The 20,707-nt window shown below is 41.3% G+C and overlaps 1 protein-coding gene across 2 annotated transcripts in view; it reads right to left on the bottom strand.

Annotated features, from left to right (window-relative positions):
• The window catches only part of TFEC (transcription factor EC), a 126,782-nt gene extending 106,387 nt beyond the window's left edge, over positions 1–20,395 (bottom strand). For both annotated transcript variants that reach the window (XM_082255423.1, XM_082255425.1), the window contains exon 1: positions 20,293–20,395. In XM_082255423.1, coding sequence (XP_082111549.1) covers positions 20,293–20,325 — 33 coding nt within the window. In that variant the 5' untranslated portion in view covers positions 20,326–20,395. The remainder of the gene's footprint in view (positions 1–20,292) is intronic.
• Positions 20,396–20,707: the final 312 nt, after the last annotated feature.

Here is a 20,707-nt window from a genome sequence, read left to right as displayed (position 1 = left end):
GGCAGGTCGGCTCTGTCCCGCGAAACGACGTATCTGTAATTTGCTTTGCGGGACCGCTAGCGGGGGAGCGTGCATGCCCATTCACCACAGGGGAAGCTGGTCAGTGGGTCCAGCGGCTGTGATTGCTGTCAGGCACCCAAGATCGCTCCCCATGGAGACAGAATGTCGGTCTGCCGTTGTAAACACAGCAGACCACTGTTCTGTCAGTGATGAAAACAGGGATCCTGTGTTCCTCCTATTTAGGAACACAGGTCTCTATGTTCATGCAGCAAGCCCATCCCCCATGCAGTTAGAAAGCACCCCCTAGGGACACATTTAACCCTTTGATAGTCCCTGTTTTTAACCCCTTCCCTGCCAGTGTCATTAGTACAGTAACAGTGCATATTTTTAGCACCGATTACTGTAGTAATGTCACTGGTCCCCCCAAAAGTGTCAAAAATGTCAGTTAGGGGTCCGATCTGTCCGCTGCAATGTCGCAACCCCATTAAAAACCGCTGATCGCCACCATTACTAGTAAAAAAAAAAAAAAAAAATTAAAATGACATAAATCTTTCCCCTAGTTTGTAGACACGATAACTTTTGTGCAAAACAATCAATATACACTTATTGGGATTAGCAGAATACAAATTGGCCTAAAATGATGAAAGCATTTGATTCTTAGCTTTTTTTTATTGGGAATGTTATATAGCAGAAAGTAAAAAATATATATTTTTTTTTTACAGAATTATCGCTCTTTTTTTGTTTACAGTGCAAAAATGAATACCGGCAAAAGAAAGCTCTATTTGTGGGGAAAAAGGACATCAATTTTATTTCTGTACACGACCGAGCAATTGTCAGTTAAAGTAACACAGTGCAGAATCACAAAAAATGGCCTGGTCATTAAGGGGGTAAATCCTTCCGGTCCAGAACTGGTTAAACAGAGTATCTATCAACATAGAGTAGCATGTATTTTTTAAAGCGAGGGATCATAAAGCAAGATCTCGTATATGCCAGCTGTAAGTTTCCCTTGAGCAAAATCTTCTTAATAGAGTCAGCAAAGTCAAAACATTTGGTTAAAAACAAATAAAAGGTAATGTATAGTATAGTATAATAAGTAAAGGTTACTGATTGAACAGATAACATTCAAAAGTACAGTACATTTTGAGTGATGAAGCCTTAGTGCCCATAAAGAATAGAATTTTGGTAAGGACTGATCTTTTTTCATGAACATAAGTTCAAAGTGTGTTGTCAGGTTATGAATGGTTAACAGCGTTTGAAATAAAAATACAGGAAGGTCTGGATTAGAGTTGAGCAGACACCTGGATGTCCGTGTTCGGTGGGTTCGGCCGAACTTGAAAAAAAAGTCCGGGTCCGTGTCCCGGACTTTTTCCGAACTTTACCCGGACACCGAACCCCATTGAAGTCAATGGGGACCCGAACTTTCAGGCACTAAAATGGCTCTAAAACACCAATGGAAAGGGCTAGAGTGCTGCAAATGGCAGCAAAACGTAGTTAAGAGCATGGCAAGTGCTCTGCAAACAAATGTGGATAGGGAAATAACTTAAAACAACAAAAAAAAAAAAACAGAAAAATAAAACAATGTTCTTCATCTGTGAAGGACGAGGCCCATATGGAATAGGAGGGAGGTTGAGGTGGTGGTGGATGTGGCGGTGTCATAGGGGTGCGCACAGGGTGTGCCGGGTGTGCCTGGGCACACCCTAATCACCTAGGGCACATTAGCATTATCGCTCTGTTTGCCAGTGAGGAGATGGGAAAGATCTCCCTCGGACCTGCTCTGCCATAAGAGAAGTGCCACACACTTCTATTTCACTTTGCCAGCAGGGAGAGTAATGTACCGGGGCCATATACATGTAGGCAAACACATGCATGTGTATTTAAACTTTGGGGTGCACACCCTAATGCAATAGGCTGCGCACACCTATGGGCGGTGTAGGTGGAAGCGGCGGTGGAGGAGGACGAGGTAGCCAACACTGCTTTTTTTCAGTCATTTTAAATGAGGGTACACCCCAAAAGAGTGAGAAAGAGCAAAAATAGAACAATGGCTGGGTAAGGTCGGTATCCATCTCCATTCTGCACAAGGTACGGAAAAGTCCTGTGGGATCCATGCCTGGTTCATTTTAATGAACGTGAGCTTGTCCACATTGTCTCTGGACAGGCGGCTGCGCTTGTCTGTGATAACGCCCCCAGCCGTGCTAAATACACGTTCAGATAATACACTGGCTGCAGGGCACGCCAGCACCTCCAAGGCGTAAAGGGCAATCTCAGGCAATGTGCCCAATTTGGAGACCCAGAAGTTGAAGGGGGCAGACCCGTCATTCACTACATGTAGGCGTGTGTACACATACTGCTCCACCATGTTGGTGAAATGCTGCCTCCTGCTAAGACGTTCTGTATGAGCTGCTGGTGCTGCTGTTTGTTGTGGCGTCCTGACAAAGCTTTTCCACATTTCGGCCATGCTAACCATGCCTTCTGAGGTGCTGGCGGTGCCCTGGTTGTGTTGGCGACCTCTTTCTCCTCCTCCTCTGCCTTGGCCTTGTGCTTCCACTGTGGCCCCGCTGTCAGGTGGGAATGCCAGCAGCATCGCGTCAAACACAGACTAGGCCCCGATTACAATTTTTTGTACCCTAAAGGCAGGATGAGGAAGAGGAGTAGGAGGAGTTCGGAACAGGAGGCAAACTGAAGCGCCCTGCAATCCTTGGCGGTGGAAGGAGATGCGCCAAACAAATTTAAAAAGGTGTATCTCACATGTACCGATACAGACTATGCCGTAATTTAATTTTTTACACTCAAACAGGGTGTATATTGAATAGCGGAATAGAAAAAAATTTATAAAACGGTGTATCTCACACATACAAACACAGACTAGGCCCCGATTACAATTTTTTTGTACCCTAAAGGCAGGATGAGGATGAGGAGTAGGAGGAGGTCGGAACAGGAGGCAAACTGAAGCACCCTGCAATCCTCGGCGGTGGAAGATGCGCCCCAAAAGATTGGAAGGTGTATCTCACACATACCGATACAGACTATGCCGCAATTTAATTCTTTTTACCCCAAAGGGTGTAGATTGAATAGCGGAAAGAAGATTGGGGGGGCCAGTGGGACTTTAAATGAGGTGAATGTTGTCTAATAATAATCTGATTAAAAAATTGGTGCCAAATATTAATTTATTATGGCTACATGATGAAACAAAGTCACACAGCAATTGTCAAAATCAGGACATATTGATCAATATAGGTAAATAGGACTAAAAACAACACGGACATGGATACCATGGAGAAGAACATTTCACAGCATGCATGTGTGTAATGCATATAACATCAATAACGAATATATAATATATTATGAACCCATGTACATACAAAATAACACATTACATGAATGCTTGGAATCAGAATAGAATAAAACAAATATGAAAAACAAAAAATCCACATATCCAAGGATCTGGAGTTTTGTCTCATGAATATTCCATGAATCCATGTCGTGATCTGTCACTCTATAGCTCTACGCGTTTCGTGGAAATTGCATCCACTCTTCAGGAGCTTTGTAAAAATACCTATAGGTATGAATTAATTGGCACAGATGTAACTTGAAGTGAAAAGAAATATACCGGTACATTCAACTAAAGAGCAACAAAAATCTAAAATAATTTTATACTTACAAAAACAGGATTGTATAAAACAGATAATCAACGAGAAAATCTCTAGGAATAATCTGGGATTAAAGAATATGAAGAAGAGCAATCCTCATTACTGAATGCACCTGAATGGATAAACGCCTGATCCGGGGCTGAGGCGGGTGCACGCCAAATGGGTCCAAGATAGAACAGGGGAGAAGAATCAGATGGACCCCGCAAAGAAGATGGATTTGGAACCAGTATTTGCAACACATATGTGACCAAATAATCTGTTTCAAGAAACATTGGATTAAGTAGTATAAATATCGTATATTTGCATATACTAATAGAGGACAAGGACCAGAATATGGTGATATATGTGAGAAAGTCCAATTGGAAGGAATATAAACCATGGAATACCAAAGAAAAACACCAAGGTGCCATGCAAGCCTTATAGGACGAATAGATATAAGGGTAACAAACAATAAAAGAAAAAACGGAAAAACCATACGTCAGAAATTGAAAAAATGGATGTTAAAGGAGTGAAGAAAAAGAAAGACAATTGTTGATAGAAGTGAAGATACATGGTATAGAGATATTGTTGACTTACAAAGAGAATATCAAAGGGTAAATGAAGAACCGAGGTGCAGGCAGCACATAAAGAGATAGTATCCCACTGATCCATCCAATTTATAACTCCCCAGACCCAGGCGAGTCCCCGCCAACGCCATGCAGACGCCAAAGGAAGGGGCGGGATGAGGCGGACCCGGCATCCGACAAGTGCCGGGCTCCGCCCACCCCACAAAACCCTCCCAGCGGTCAGTGTGGAAAAAGAAGTCCAAATCCAATGATCCGCAGTAGCGGACAATGGATTGGCTAAGAGCATGGCGCCGATGCTCAGCATGACACGCCCCGCCCCCCACCTTCTCCAAAAATGCAGGGCGGGGCAGCAGGCCGAGCATCGCAGCCCCGGAATCAGAAAACCACCTGGGCAAATCTGAATCACATAGAGGCAATAATAATAGAGGAAACAAGATAAAAAATGTAAATATATTTTTGATTGGCTAATCACGGAACTAGACCGGTATATTAAAAAACGGATGCAAGCAGATCAAAGGGGGCAAGCGGGTGTCTTCCACCCAATTATAGCAATTTAAAAATAGATCTGCAGCATCTCAGCAAAAACCTCCATCCCTAAAATTGTAAAAAGAAGATTGGGGGGGCCAGTGGGACTTTAAATGAGGTGAATGTTGTCTAATAATAATCCGATTGAAAAATTGGTGCCAAATATTAGTTTATTATGGCTACATGATGAAACAAAGTCACGCAGCAATTGTGAAAATCAGGACATATTGATCAATATAGGTAAATAGGACTAAAAACAACACGGACATGGATACCATGGAGAAGAACATTTCACAGCATGCATGTGTGTAATGCATATAACATCAATAACGAATATATAATATATTATGAACCCATGTACATACAAAATAACACATTACATGAATGCTTGGAATCAGAATAGAATAAAACAAATATGAAAAACAAAAAATCCACATATCCAAGGATCTGGAGTTTTGTCTCATGAATATTCCATGAATCCATGTCGTTATCTGTCACTCTATAGCTCTACGCGTTTCGTGGAAATTGCATCCACTCTTCAGGAGCTTTGTAAAAATACCTATAGGTATGCATTAATTGAGGAGTAGGAGGAGTTCGGAACAGGCAGGAGGTAAACTGAAACACCCTGCAATCCTCGGCGGTGTAAGATGAGCCCCAAAAATTGGAAAGGTGTATCTCACACGTACCGATACAGACTATGCCGCAATTTAATTCTTTTTACCCTAAGGGTGTATATTGAATAGCGGAATAGAAAATATGATATCAAAAGGTGTATCTATCTCACACGTACAGACCCAGACTAGGCCCCGATTACTATTTTTTGTACCCCAAAGGCAGGATGAGGAGTAGGAGGAGTTCGGAACAGGCAGGAGGCAAACTGAAACACCCTGCAATCCTCGGCGGTGGAAGATGAGCCCCAAAAATTGGAAAGGTGTATCTCACATGTACCGATATAGACTATGCCGCAATTTAATTATTTTTACCCCAAGGGTGTAGATTGAATAGCGGAATAGAAAATATGATATCAAAAGGTGTATCTATCTCACACGTACAGACCCAGACTAGGCCCCGATTACTATTTTTTGTACCCTAAAGGCAGGATGAGGAGTAGGAGGAGTTCGGAACAGGCAGGAGGCAAACTGAAGCACCCTGCAATCCTCGGCGGTATAAGATGCGCCCCAAAAATTGGAAAGGTGTATCTCACACGTATCGATACAGACTATCCCGCAATTTAATTCTTTTTACCCCAAGGGTGTAGATTGAATAGCGGAATAGAAAATATGATATCAAAAGGTGTATCTATCTCACACGTACAGACCCACACTAGGCCCAAATTACTATTTTTTGTACCCCAAAGGCAGGATGAGGAGTAGGAGGAGTTCGGAAAAGGCAGGAGGCAAACTGAAACACCCTGCAATCCTCGGCGGTGTAAGATGAGCCCCAAAAATTGGAAAGGTGTATCTCACACATACCGATACAGACTATGCCGCAATTTAATTCTTTTTACCCCAAGGGTGTAGATTGAATAGCGGAATAGAAAATATGATATCAAAAGGTGTATCTATCTCACACGTACAGACCCAGACTAGGCCCTGATTACTATTTTTTGTACCCCAAAGGCAGGATGAGGAGTAGGAGGAGTTCAGAACAGGCAGGAGGCAAACTGAAGCACCCTGCAATCCTCAGCGGTATAAGATGCGCCCCAAAAATTGGAAAGGTGTATCTCACACGTACCGATCCAGACTATCCCGCAATTTAATTCTTTTTACCCCAAAGGGTGTAGATTGAATAGCGGAATAGAAAATATGATATAAAATTGGTGATTTTTCAATAGCACATGTGAACACAGCAGTGTCTTATGTCAGTCAGCTCTGCTGCAGGCTATGAAGGGAAAAAAAAAGAAAATTCCCCTTTAAGTATTGTAATTTTTAAATAGCTTAGTACAGACTATGCCACAATTTAATTTTTTTTAACCCAAAAGGGTGTATATTGAATAGTGGAATAGAAAAAAGTGTATAAAATTGAAAATCACTAGCACATGTGAACACAGCAGTGTCTTATGTCAGTCAGCACTGCTGCAGGCTATGAAGGGAAAAAAAAAAGAAAATTCCCCTTTAAGTTTGTAATTTTTAAATAGATTAGTACAGACTATGCCACAATTTAATTTTTTTAACCCAAAAGGGTGTATATTGAAAAGTGGAATAGAAAAAAGTGTATAAAATTGAAAATCACTCAATAATAGCACATGTGAACACAGCAGTGTCTTATCACAGTCAGCACTGAAGCAAAAACGCTGCACACAACTGACTGATAAAAATAGATTTTTTTTCTCCCTCCTCCTCAGCGGGCAAAAAGATTGTGTTCACTGCACCACCCCACACACAGCAAAATCGATGTAGAACACTGACCCTGCCTATTCTCCAGCCTCGCCCTAATATTCTCGATAAGATCGTTCACTGGCACTGCACAACCCCCCACACAGCAAAATCGATGTAGAACACTGACCCTGCCTATTCTCCAGCCTCACCGAAAAATGCTCTAATAACTCTCCCTGCCTGCAGCACTCTGACCTGTCCCTGCATTCTTTTCGGACACAATACAATTTTTCACTGTCTGTCCCTAATCAGCAGCCAGCACGTATGATGTGTGCTCTCTCCCTAAACTACAGCAGAATGAAGCAGCGCGCTGGGGCTCTCGAACTTATAAAGACATGGTCACATGCTTCAGATGGCCAATCACAGCTACTAATACATTTGTAGGCATGGCTGGGATGGCTTAAGGCACACCAGTTAAACGCTTGTTGATTGGCGTTTGAAAGCTCGCCATTAAAAGCGCGCCATTACATACAAACCCGGAAATAAAATGAAACCCGAACATACAGTAAAGTTTTCGGGTCCGTGTTCGGGTAACAAAAATCCAATTATTCGGTACGAACAGGAATAATACAGTCCGTGTTCGTTCAACACTAGTCTGGATGCTTCCACAGGCTAGTGATACAATGTCTAGGTGCTGTTAAGGTATGAACAATTGTTTTGTTTTTTCTGCTTTGGACCCATCCCCAAAAAGGCCAGAACATTATACCCTATCACAGGGGAGATAAATAAAAAAGTTTGCAGCTGCAAATTTGTCACACTGGGATATGCCCACCATATATGTAATAGTGTGCCTTCATCTTCATGGCCTAGAGATGGCCTAACCCTCTGTGAAAAAGTTTGTGTGGTGATTCCCAGTGCAATGAGCAATGAGCTTTGTGAGACTATATACAGGCGCTTGACCACTGTTTCTCTGTGAATGTGGTACCCATGCCATCTTCCTATGTGTTATAACTGATCTAGAGTAATATGTTTGATAGTTCAGAATGTTGGGAGTCAATTTTCAGCTTTCAGTGCTGTTGCATTTTAATGACAATTGCGCAATCATGCAACACTGTACCCATATTAAATTTTTATCATTTTGTTCACACAAATAGAGCTTTCTTTTGGTGGTATTTAATCACCACTGGGTCTTTATTTTTTTTCTAAATAAACAAAAAAAGGAAGAAAACTAAAAAAAAAAAAAATAAAAACATGTATTTCTTAATTTCTGTTTTGAAACTAAATAATTTTTTTTTTTTTTATAAATTTAGGCCAAAATGTTTACTACATTTCTTTGGTGAAAATAACCCAAAATTTCAAGTCTGTAGGAAAGATATAGAGTCCACAAGCTATGGTATATATATCTGAAAATTGATCAATCCTGATGTACTGACAGTCTAATTTCTTAAGGCCGGAAAATGCAAGGAAAGTACAAATGTCCCCCAAATTAACCCTTTTTGTGAAGTAGACAGTCCAAGGTATTTAGTAAGTGGCATGGCGAGTTTTTTGAAAATGTTATATTTTGGCACAATTTTTTTTTGAAAATTAAAAAAATAAAAAAACTATTTTTTTCCACTTTTTTTTTTTTTCTTTTACAGATACTGTCACCAGTGCAGTACAGCATCATCATATGACTGGTGTGGCAGTGATCGGGGACACTGACTTGTGACAGTATGTAAAAAAAATGATACATTTTTTTAATTTTTTAAATATTCTTTTTTCTTTTTTTGCATACTGTGACCAGAGCAATACCGTTTTACCATAGTACTACTCTAGGTGGAAATCAGATTTATTTTTTTTAATGATTGCTTATAACAGTGAATTCCATTGCTATATGCAACTATTTTTTTTCTAAAATGTATTCAGCGTTTACCATTGTGATTAGCTGTAATTGGCCACAACTAATCACATGGTACAAATGGGCTGTGATTGGCCTTGTCTGTACCATATGATCACTGTACCAGTCACAGAGATCAACACAATAGTACACAATGAATGGCATGAATGGAAGCCATCCATTGTGTACAGTCAGGGCCGCTGATAGGGGGGGGGACCACCAGCCCTCTTGTAGGGGGCCCGAGCACACAGGGGGCCCACAGAGAGAGGGGGATTAGTGATGGACAACAATTACAGAAATCTTCCTCCAGCACCTGAATCTGATCTGTCCCTCTCCCTGCTATCAGCTTTTATCTGTTGAGAAAGAGACAGTTGTCCCTCACTAATCCCCCTCCCTTGTGTGGGCCCCCCTCCCAGCACTTATCTCTGCTCAGGAGTTTATTTGTAAATTGTAACTTTGTTTCTCTCTCTCTGTCTCTTTGATCACTGAGCTCCAACTGCCCAGCCTGTATATTTTTCTCATCTCATCTTCTTTTTTATTTAACATTGTTTTTTTTTTAGATTTAGCCGGAATTATGTGAGTTATGTTATATTTGTGTCTGCTAATAGTGATTTTGTTGTAATTTTAGCTAAATATATCTTTAATATTTTCTTGGGGGGGGGCCCTGCCAGGTAGTCTGTACGGGGCCCCGCGATTTCTAACAACAGCCCTGTGTACAGTTGCCATGTGATCTGCTGTAATTGGTCACAGTGACCACATGCCAGTACACTGATCTGGCATCTGCTGTGACAGGTGGACACGGCGGGTGACAGATCATGCTGCAGCGCAGCCCATGGGGCGCATTCTGGGGAGAATGTCACAAGGTGTTAAATAACGTGCCTGGGGGATGTCTTTCTGTGAAGCTACTACATTAAAAGTAACATTTAAAAAGATTTTAAAGGAGACCACAAAAAAAACAAGAATTGTGGGGTCTCCTCCAAAATCTATACCAGACTCTTTTTTGTCAAAAGAGGTCAGTTGGATCTGGTTAATGAGCTGTCTGGAGAGGTCATTGGCACAAGTGGATTGTGAATGATTTTTGGCACTATTATATGTGAAATACACAGGGGTGAATAAGAATTGCATTATATCATTTAATATTGCACAACAAGGTGTGAATATTGCATTGATAAACTGTGTAATTTATGTTCTTGATCTTCTGAGTGTTATTTAATATATATTTAATATATTATTTCAGGCACATGCAGATTTATGTGTTTGAAAGTGGGGCATATCAGGCATGACTTAAGGCCCGTACACACGTACCGATCGTCGGCATACAAACGTCGGTGGACGAAGGATCTGCCGATTGTACGCGTGTTAGTATGGTGCCTCCGACAGATGTCTGCGCACAATCCGCGGACAAAAGTCTTTCTTGCAAACATGAAAATATTTGTATGCCGACACCAGAACGGACGATTGTTCGCCTGTCAGTACACAATTCGGCCGACAGACCGCAGATTTGCAAGACTGGGCATGCTCAGAAAATAGAAAACACAGGGAAAGTTAACCATTACATGACATCACTTCTGCAGTCGGCGGACAAAATTCTTGTGCTGTCCTTGTGCTGTCTTTGCACTTTTCAGCAGACACCGACATCCCGGGGAGAAAAGAGGAACATTTGTATGCCGACCATCGGTACGTGTGTACGGGGCTTTATTGTTTTTGTGTGTTTTTCATTACCTAGCATAAGGATTTAGAGAAGCACTGGGCATCCTTGAAATTAAAGTTTTTTATTGCTTTTTTTTAATTCAAGCACATATTTATATATATACATATATTAAAGGATGAGGTAAAGATTAGGTAACTTACAGTATTGTTAACCCCTTCACGCCTGAGGGTAAAACAAATCTATATGCCTAAGCACAATTTCTTCAATGTTTGACACATGTTAATAAAACTGTACATATTATCACAACTACCTAGTGTATCCAGGTGGATTGTACCTTCTTTTTTTCAGGACAAATTGGACTTTCTTTTTGTGGTTAATGGTAATTGATATCTTGTGAGTTTATTTTTATTATCAAAGCAAACCTGGCCCAAATCAGTAAAAAAACTTATTGCAGCGATACCACATATATGTATGTTAGTTGTTTGCACCCGTAGTACAGCCCAGAAACAATGGCGCACATTTTGCATTTTTTTTTTTTTTATCCTGCCTAAAACACACTGACACTAACTAACACTTATTTAAAAAAATATATATTTTTGTTAATTATACCCAAAACATGCTGGTCATGACCTTTGAAACTGGCCTTGACCCTAACACTAACCCTGGCAAACCTTGGTCTTGTTATTTTTTCTTTATTTGTTTATTTTTATTTTGAAATATTTATTTCATTAATTTTTTTTTTTTTTTTTTAGTCCCCGTTCACACTGGGGCGACCTGTGAGGCGACCTGGTCGCCTCACAGGTCGCCGTAGGTTGCCTTCCATAGGGAAGCTGTGGACCCATTCTAATAGGAGCGACACAAGTCGCTCCGACTTAGAAAAAGGGTCCGGAGCTTCTTTGGTGCGACCCGGAGCGACCGTCATAGACTTCAATGTTATGAAGTCCGTGCCGGCCGCTCCGAGGACGCGGCGCGCTGCTCGCACCGCGACCTCGGAGGTCGCCCCTGGAAGTCAAATCTCCCCAGTGTGAACGGGGCCTTACACACTTTGGTTTGTTTATATTTTCCTCTCCTGCAAGCATTCAGAAGAGGAAATAAACACAGGGGCAGGCTCACAGTGACTGATCACTGTGATAGCCAATCAGAGGCAATCACAGTGATCAGGTGATCAAGACATGACAATCCCATGTCCCGATCGTTAGTGTGAGAGCCCAGCCTGTGTGCTGTGAGTATGCTGTGGGGCACGCTCCCAACATAAAGGGAGATGCGCATGCAAACAAAGACCATTTCCATGAGGCCTGTATATATGTGTTATGTCAGCAGGAAGGGGTTAACTTATTCATTTTGCACAATGCACAATTCATTTTGACAAATTGCAACCTCCTGCTGTGAGGTCCCACACATAGGTGTAGATTTACTAAAACGAATGCACTAAGAATCTAGTAATCAGCTGTGCATGGTAGCCAAACAGCTTCTAACCTCAGCTTGTTCAGTTAAGCTTTGGCAATGAAACCTGGAAGCTGATTGGTTTCTATCCAGAGTTGCAGCAGATTTTGCACTTTCCAGTTTTAGAAACCTTCACAGAGTCTACTGCGGGGTCAAGGCTACTAACTTCTGGAAAATCAAATTTACATAGCACAATAGAGGACTGTCCACAGATTCCTGACTAATTTGAAGAGAAAATCTACAGCACCACCACCATTGTGTCTTTTATCCACAATAGAAGACTGTCCGAAGATTCCTAACTAATTTGAAGAGCAAATCTACAGCACCACCCCCATTGTGTCTTTTATACCCCTTCCTGCCAATGATAATGATAATGAACTGAGCTGGCTCATGTCTTGACATGCCCCCCACACACTCATTTCCAACTGCCTGTGTCAGGCCTACCTTGCATTAGTGTTTTTTTGTTGTTATGTGGGCACTCAATGGCTCTGGTCTCTGGTTTGGTCTCTGTTTTTTTGGTACTTTTCCACACTGACTAGCATTAATTAGGGAGCTGAAAAGCTCTGGAGGCACAGACTACATAGTACTGACACGCACCACCCTGGAAGGCTTGGCCCCATAGTGCTGGTCCTTCTGCTTTTCCTTTCAACAGGTCTGTTAAACTGAGCTCCTAATTTGAATAAACAAGATAACCATAACTCTTTAGGAGTTTTCTGGTATCTGGTGTTATTGATTGGACATGCTTCAGCTGTATATAGTTTAAAAAGGTGCTTGTTGGAAGATATTACTGCAAACAGTGGCAAACCAAATCATTAGTGTGGGACTAAAATCACAGTTATAAAATCAGAGATAAGTATAATTATACATAGATGGTTTTATGACATATAAAGAATTTGTGAGATCTACTGGTATAGTATTGGGCTAGGGCTAGGGCTAGTAAACAGTGCACTGCATTATTAGATATTCATCATAGCTTGAAGTGCATACAACTTTAGTAAAATACAAAATGCTTCTTTCATTTCATGAGGAAATCTGCAGGAGACAGAAAAAAGAAGTTGCATATTAGCAGACAGGAGACAGCCTGTGGTTGACCTAGGTCAAAGCTATGAAATGTATTGCTGTTTTAGACTTCTTCAGGTAAGACCGCAATGGTATTGTTTTTAAGGATAATTATTTTCAGACTCCCTGGACAATATTTCTTTCTTGTCTTGGCCATCTATCCAATAAAATGATTGTATGATCTATTTACTGTATTTATACAACCGTAACAGAGTTTATTTTGAAATATTTATTTTTTCTAAATATTTTAAATGCATCATATTATGTGAAAGCAGCATTTAGTTGCCATTGTTTCTTTCAAGTGATAGAATTATGTATTTAGTATTTCATTTTTATTGAGCATTCTACACCGGTCCTTGTAGGTGTCAATGTTTTAGTGCAGCCTGTTTTCTATGGTTTCTTTATTTTCAATTTGTTATAATTGCCTCTTACCCTACTGTACCCCAGTATGGCCTCTGATTGGCTGGCTCTTACTCCCAGCCAATCAAAGGCCAGAGCCAAAGAAGCCTCCTGCCGCATTGCATTGCACATATTATTAACCACTTGCCGACTGCCGCACGACTATATATGGCGGCAGTCAGCCCCTCACAGGCAAAGTGACGTAGGGGTACGTCACTAGCCTGTGAGGCTCTAGGGAGCGAGTGCGCGCCACCGGAGGCGTGCTCCCGATCGCTCATGGACCCCCCCGCGCGTGTTACAGAGGGAGAAAGGCAGGCGGCTAATGTAAACAAAGCCGCCTGTCATTCTCCCTTGTGTAACAGCAGAGATCATACGGTCCTGCTATGTAGGATCGTATATCTCTGCTGTTACATGAAAAGCCACATCCCACAACAGTAAGAAGCACGCCCCTAGGGACACACATAGCCACTGCATCTCTAATAAAGTTAACCCCTTCCCTGCCCGTGTCATTTTTACAGTAACAGTGCATATGTATAGCACTGATTACTGTAGTAATGTCACTGGTACCCCCAAAAGTGTCAAAAATGTAAGTCAAGGGTCCGATCTGTCTGCCGCAATGTCGCAGTCCCACAAAAAATATCGCAGATGGCCGCCATTACTCGTTAAAAAAAAAACAATAAAAATGACAAAAATCTTTCCCTTAGTTATTAAACGCAATAACTTTTGCACAAACCAATCAAAATACGCTTATTGCGATTTTTTTTTACCAAACATATGTAGCACAAAACAAATTGGCCTAAAATGTTAAAACATTTTGATTTTTACATTTTTTTGGGGGGAAATTTCATATAAAAAAATGTTAAAAATGTTGTTATTTTTGCAAAATTGTCGCTCTTTTTTTGTTTATAGCGCATGATCAAAAAATCACACAGGTGATCAAATACCATCATAAGAAAGCTCTGTTTGTGGGAAAAAAGGACGTCAATTTCATTTGGATACAGTGTCGCACGACCGCGCAATTGTCCGTTAAAATCACTCAGTGCCGAATCGCAAAATAGGCCCTGGTCAGGAAGGGGGTAAAATCTTCCAGGGCTTAAGTGGTTAATAGTGATGGGCTAAACACCCCCCAGTTCGGTTTGCTCCTGAACAGAGAAAAGGTTCAGGCCCAAGCCATAAACTCTGTCAAAGTCTATGGGACCTGGACATGAAAAGGCAAAAGTCCCTATTTTGAAGGCAAGGTATTGGCCATAAAAAGGGTATGGGGGCCTCGGTACTGCCCTGGGGGACATATATCAATGCTAAAAAATCCTTAAAAATTATAGTTTTTAAGGCCGGGTTCACACTGCCGCACGTAGCAGCTCACAGCAGGGGTCCAGTGCTTCCCTGTTCACCATTTCAGGGCCAATTTCAGTCCAAATATTTGGTTGAATTCGGACCTGAAACAGACAGGAACACTCATGGGACTCCAGTGGAATTCACTTCTGAGCTGCTCCAGAGCTATGTGAACCAGATCCATAGAGAGCCGGTCAAAATCTCCTGACGTGCGAATTGGATGTGGGGAAATCCGCACCCACTTCACAATAGTGTGAACCCAGCCTAAAGGAGCAGTGATTTTATTGTTGTGTATAAGTAAAACAATAAAAAGTTCCATCAAATATAGTGCCTGGGGGTGGCACATCTGTACCATGTATAGAAACTGCTGCAAGCAAAATTGACATTTGCAAAGAAAATTTACATTCAAATTGACTCGTGGCTGCAAACCATTGTCGGCAATACAACAAAAAATGCATACCAGCCCTTTTTGCATTTTTTGCACACATGTTTAAAAGATCATTTTGGGCCTGAAGATTTCATAAAACCCATAAAAATTATATATATATTCTAATAGCAGATACCATAGAGCAGGGATTCCCAAACTACGGCCCTGCAGCTGTTGCAGAACGACACATCCCATGAGGCATTGTAAAACTCTGACATTCACATACATGAATAGGCATGATGGGAATTGTATTTCCTGAACAACTGGAGGGCCGTAGTTTGGGAATCCCTGCCATAGAGGATAAAATAGTGGTAGTTTAAATTTTTTATGTCACTTGGTATTGCCGTAAGTTCTAGGAAATGCAAAATTCCAGTAAAAAATGACTAAAGTGAATTTTAGGGCAACCTAAGGCTATTAACTACCCTAATTTTTGGTAAATATAAAAGATGAGGTTGCACGAGTAAATAGATACCCAACATGGAGACAAACTTTAGTACCCTATATTTTCTATAGGCCACTGTTCAAAAGCCCCCTATCAGTTTAGTGTTACAGAGGACGTCTTGTGCTAGAATTATTGCTCCCACTCCAGTGTGCATAGTGATATGTAACATGTGTATCGCAATCAACGTTTTTATGCGTAGGCACCCTCGACGTATGCGTTTACATTCATAAGTGCGTATATGTGGGGGTGGGGAGCCTCAGAAATTTTTGAGGGTGCATTTTATATGCTTGAGTATAACTCTTTTTTTTTTCTATCACAAAGACAAAAAAGTCCCCTATGTGATGATTTTTAGGTGACAGGTTCTCTTTATTGAGACATGCAGGGTCTACTCTGGGCTCCACTGAATGTATTGCAATGCAGATCACATTGCAATATATCCCCTCCTGGCTATGAGAGAACCTGACTCCAAAGTGACGTCCTACACGTTGCTTTCAGGGTCACAGCAAGAAAAGGAGGAGAGTGGATGTGTGTCTGCTCTTTTCCTTCTCCTTCTCCTTCCCCTCCACCCGCCGGTACCCGCCATGTTAGTCTCGGCCATGTAAAACTGACATGCAGGAGTCTGCATGTCAGTTTTACACACAATCCCGGTGACTGTAGCCAGATTGTGTTTGAAACCCCCCGCTGTCAGGTCTGTACAACATACAGAAATGGCAGTGAAAAGGTTAAAGCCCAACTTTGAGAAAATTTATTTTATCCCCATGCTGTGGGGCTGTGCCCTCACTGCATGGGTCAACTGCTCATTTTATCTAGGAATGAGCACCAAGTTCATACTCACCTAATCCGCCAGTCCTCTGGAAAACAACACTCCCCTGCAGTCCAGCAGTGGACTGTTCCTGTCTATGGAGTGTGCTCTGAGTGTGCTGACATCAGGAACAGTCCATTTTCAAGATTGCTGGAGCGCGGGGTTGCTGGACCGGTCTTGTGCAGGAAAGATTGGCGGGTCAGGTAAGTATATCTCCGCTGTCCTACCCCTTGAAATAAAACAAGCAGTTACCCCATGCAGTTCAAGCACAACTCCACTGCACAGGGAAAAAAAATGTGCCTGGAGTTCTTCTTTAACCACTTTAAGACCGGAAAAATTTGCTCCCTTAATGACCAGACCACTTTTTTCAACTTGGCACTGCAAGAATTTAACTGACAACTGTGCGGTCGTGCGATGCTGTCCAACGCTATTTCCCACAAATAGAGCTTTCTTTTTGTGGCATTTGATCACCTGTGTGATTTTTCTTTTTTGCACTATACACAAAAAACATTTTTCACATTTTGCTATATAACATTCCCCAAAAAAAAAATTAAAAATCAAAATGTTAGTCCAATTTGTTTTCTGCTACATATTTGTGGTAAAAAAAATTGCAATAAGTGTATTTTGATTGGTTTGTGCAAAAGTTATTGCATCTACTAACTATGGGAAAGATTTATGTCGTTTTTATTGTTTTTCTTTTTTTTTTACTAGTAATGGCGGCGTTCTGTGTTTTTTTGCGGTAATGCGACATTGCGGTGGACATATCGGACCCCTGACTGACATTTCTGACACTTTTAGGGGGACCAGTGACATTACTACAGTAATCGCTGCTAGAAATATGCACTGTTACTGTAATAATGACACTGGCAGGGAAGGTGTTAACATTGTGGGTAATCAATGTGTTAAATGTGAGCCTAGGGGAGTGATTCTTAATGTAGGCGGGCGTGGCTTGTGGAATGACCATAGAGACCTGTGATCCTATATAGAAGGATCATATGGGCTCTATGCAGTGGTGGGATTCAAAAATTTTAGTAACCAGTTCCGACCTTCAAGCATGGTGTAATTTTTTTACCGGTCCGATCTGTCCACCGCAATGTCGCAGTCCCGCTAAAAATCACAGATCGCCGCCATAATTAGTAAAAAAATAAAACAATAAAAATGACATAAATCTTTCCCCTAGTTAGTAGACGCAATAACTTTTGCGCAAACCAATCAAAATACGCTTATTGGAATTCTTTTTTTTTTCGCCCTTTTTTTGTTTATAGAGCAAAAAAAAAAAATAAAAGTCACACCAAATACCACCAAAAGAAAGTTCTATTTGTGGGAAAAAAAGGACATCAATTTTTTTTTGGGGTACAGCGTCGCACAACTGCACAATTGTCAGTTAAAGTAACGCAGTGCCGAATGGCAAAATAGGGGGCCTGGTCATTAAGGAGGGATACTAAGAAGTGTCAGGATACCAAACTACAACTGAAATGAAAACTTTATACCTTAAAATCATGTCAAAACAACATAGAACAAAGATAGTGACACCATTCAGTGATATAAATGCTCAGACATAAAATATCATAATAATAATCAACATATAAACACATTAATCTTGTGAATAGTCCATATACTAGTATGTGAACTGCAAGTGCCAGCTATCCATGATGCAGATCCAGTGCTTCATCACCACAGACAAACTCTGCCTAACTACTGGAAAAATTGACACCAAAATTTAGAAGGCCAACAGCTCCTGGGGAGAGGGAGAGGGGGGGGAGAGAATGGGGGGAGAGAGAGAGAGGGGGGAGAGAGAGAGAAGGAGGGGAGAGAGGAGAGGGAGAGAGAGAGAGAGAAGGGGGGAGAGAGAGGAGGGAGATGAGGGGGAGAGGGAGAGAAGGAGGAGAGGGAGAGGGGGAGACTCACCGAAACATCAGTTTGTGTCTGCTCCATGATCTTCTGTCAGGCAGTTTCTCTTCTGTAGCCGCCACACTATAAAGATGCAGGGAGGAGGTGGGTGGAGCCAGACATTCAAAAATAGTCACAGAGGTGGATCTTCCTTGTTTCGCTCTGCTAGCTGGTCTCTGCATGCTGGTTCCTCTCCTCCTCGGCACTGCTGCAATAAAAATACCTGCAATTGCTGGGGAAACGGAGCGGCCCAATCTCTGGCTTGCACCGGTTCGGGGAACTTGTGAAATGTTAGTAACAAGTTCCAACGAACCGGTGCCAACCGGCTGAATCCCACCACTGGCTCTATGATCATTCCAGGGAGAAGAACAGTCAGCTGTGTTTACAACAGCTGACCGTTCTTCTCTCTCAAGGGGGAAACGATCGCGGGTGTCAGGTGGCAATCGGAGCTGCCTGTCCGCTGCATCGGCTTCCCTGCTGATGAGTGGGGGCGGGAGCACACCGGCATCGGCACGCGCTCACCCCCTAGCCTCCTGCTCACGACCGCTGTACAGTTACGGCGGTTTGCACAGGGGCGGCTGCCTGCCGCAGTACATCTAGTTTTCCTTTCTTGAAGAAGGCTCATCTTCGGCTCATCATTTCTAATAATTTCACCATCTATTTTCTTACATCATCCCTACAGCAAGGCTTGGAGTGCAGGTCATACACATACTTTTGATACTAAAAGTTGGATTATCACCATTCATGGCATTACTCAAGGTGGCTATGGTGGTGGGGACAGTTTTGTTTCTAAGGCTGAGGGAGGAATATTGGGAAAGGGGCATTAGTGGGGGGAAAAGCTCAGATAAGAGAGGAAGCTGGGGAGGGGGGCACAGTGGTACTGAGGCTAAACAAATCTGAGAGGACATAGAGGTGAAGAGGAAGCAGTGAGTATATACAGAGGTAGACAGTGGCCAGAGAGCAGGCTAAGAGAAGAAAGGAGTGTAGGGTGATTTGTCACATATTAAACAGGATCACAGTGCCGATCAAGACAGAAATTACATTTGCATTTTCATTTCAGGCTACTATTGTCAAGTAATCAGCAATATAATACACAATTATAGTGTCTTCTATTTAGATCTTATAGCATAAATCTGTCCTAAAATCGAAACTTTCAACCATGTCTGCACCAGAGTAATTTTACAATATTACAATGGGAGACCTTTACTAAAACTGGTGCAGCTGTGCATAGTAACCAATCAGCTTGTGGATTTAATTGTCAAAGCCTAATTGAAGAAGTTGAAGCTAAGAACTGATTGGTTACTATGCACAGCTGCACCGGATTCTGTGTGCACCAATTTTAGTAAATCTCTCTAAAATGTAACACAGGCGCAGACTCAGTAATCTTAGTAATTAGTAGGCTGCTGCGTGTCACTTCAAAGCATAAATATTAAATATATTAAAAGATATTAAACATTAATATCTTTGCTTGGAGGGATTATATTACTTTCAGTTTATTTAAGTTTCCACCCTTCAGTGAAACTCTCTTTGCTTCAAACAACAAACTAGACAAAGGAGACATTTCTTCTTTTTTTATTTTGAAGCAAACAGAGACTCACTGGCCTGAAAAAAACTTTAATAAATCATTGCTTGAGGATTGAAGGAATCAGTCATACAAAATGCATAGAACAAACTATTAATATCAAACAGACTAAATAAATAGTACCAAGGTAAGACCCATACCCTTAACATTGCATTCATTTATAAATGAGTATGTATATTGTGTTTCTCTGATATTACATACATTACAAAACTATTATACTGAGAGATCAAATGATCTAGGCTACGAATTAGTTTTAGTAGCTACGTGTAAATCTAAACTGAATCAATTTACCTGTATAAAACACTAGTTCCACAATACGAGAGTTCAAGTACTTACAGAGAAAGACTGGATTTCCAGCAGGGTTACCATCTTTACAATGGTTTCACAGTGTGTTGCTGTTGTAGGCTCAGTGTTTCAGGCATTATGAGTACTAATACATGGGAGATTCAGAGTGGGAGAGAAAAAGAGAAGTGACTGGTATGTGCATTTCCTACAATGTGTCCGTTACTTGGAAGACATGACTATGCACTTTAAAAGAGAAAAATTAAAAGGTTTTAGTTAAGGATTTTTTGGATCTTATTTTTAGAACTTTCCAGGAAACAAGCAGTATAATTTATGTTGGGGATTTATTTTTCCTCCCGGTAGAATGTTCCCAGGTTGCAATCAGTGCATTGGTGTAAACAGTAATGCTTATTTGGAAAAGATCTATAGGAACCAAGGAGGCAAAATTGTGTCCTCTTATAATATAACA

Source organism: Pelophylax lessonae (genome assembly GCF_965119305.1).
Source record: "Pelophylax lessonae genome assembly, chromosome: 4".
NCBI classification, from domain to species: domain Eukaryota; kingdom Metazoa; phylum Chordata; class Amphibia; order Anura; family Ranidae; genus Pelophylax; species Pelophylax lessonae.
The sequence above is the reverse complement of the archived record's forward strand: the minus strand, read 5'-3'. Positions and strand labels throughout refer to the sequence as shown.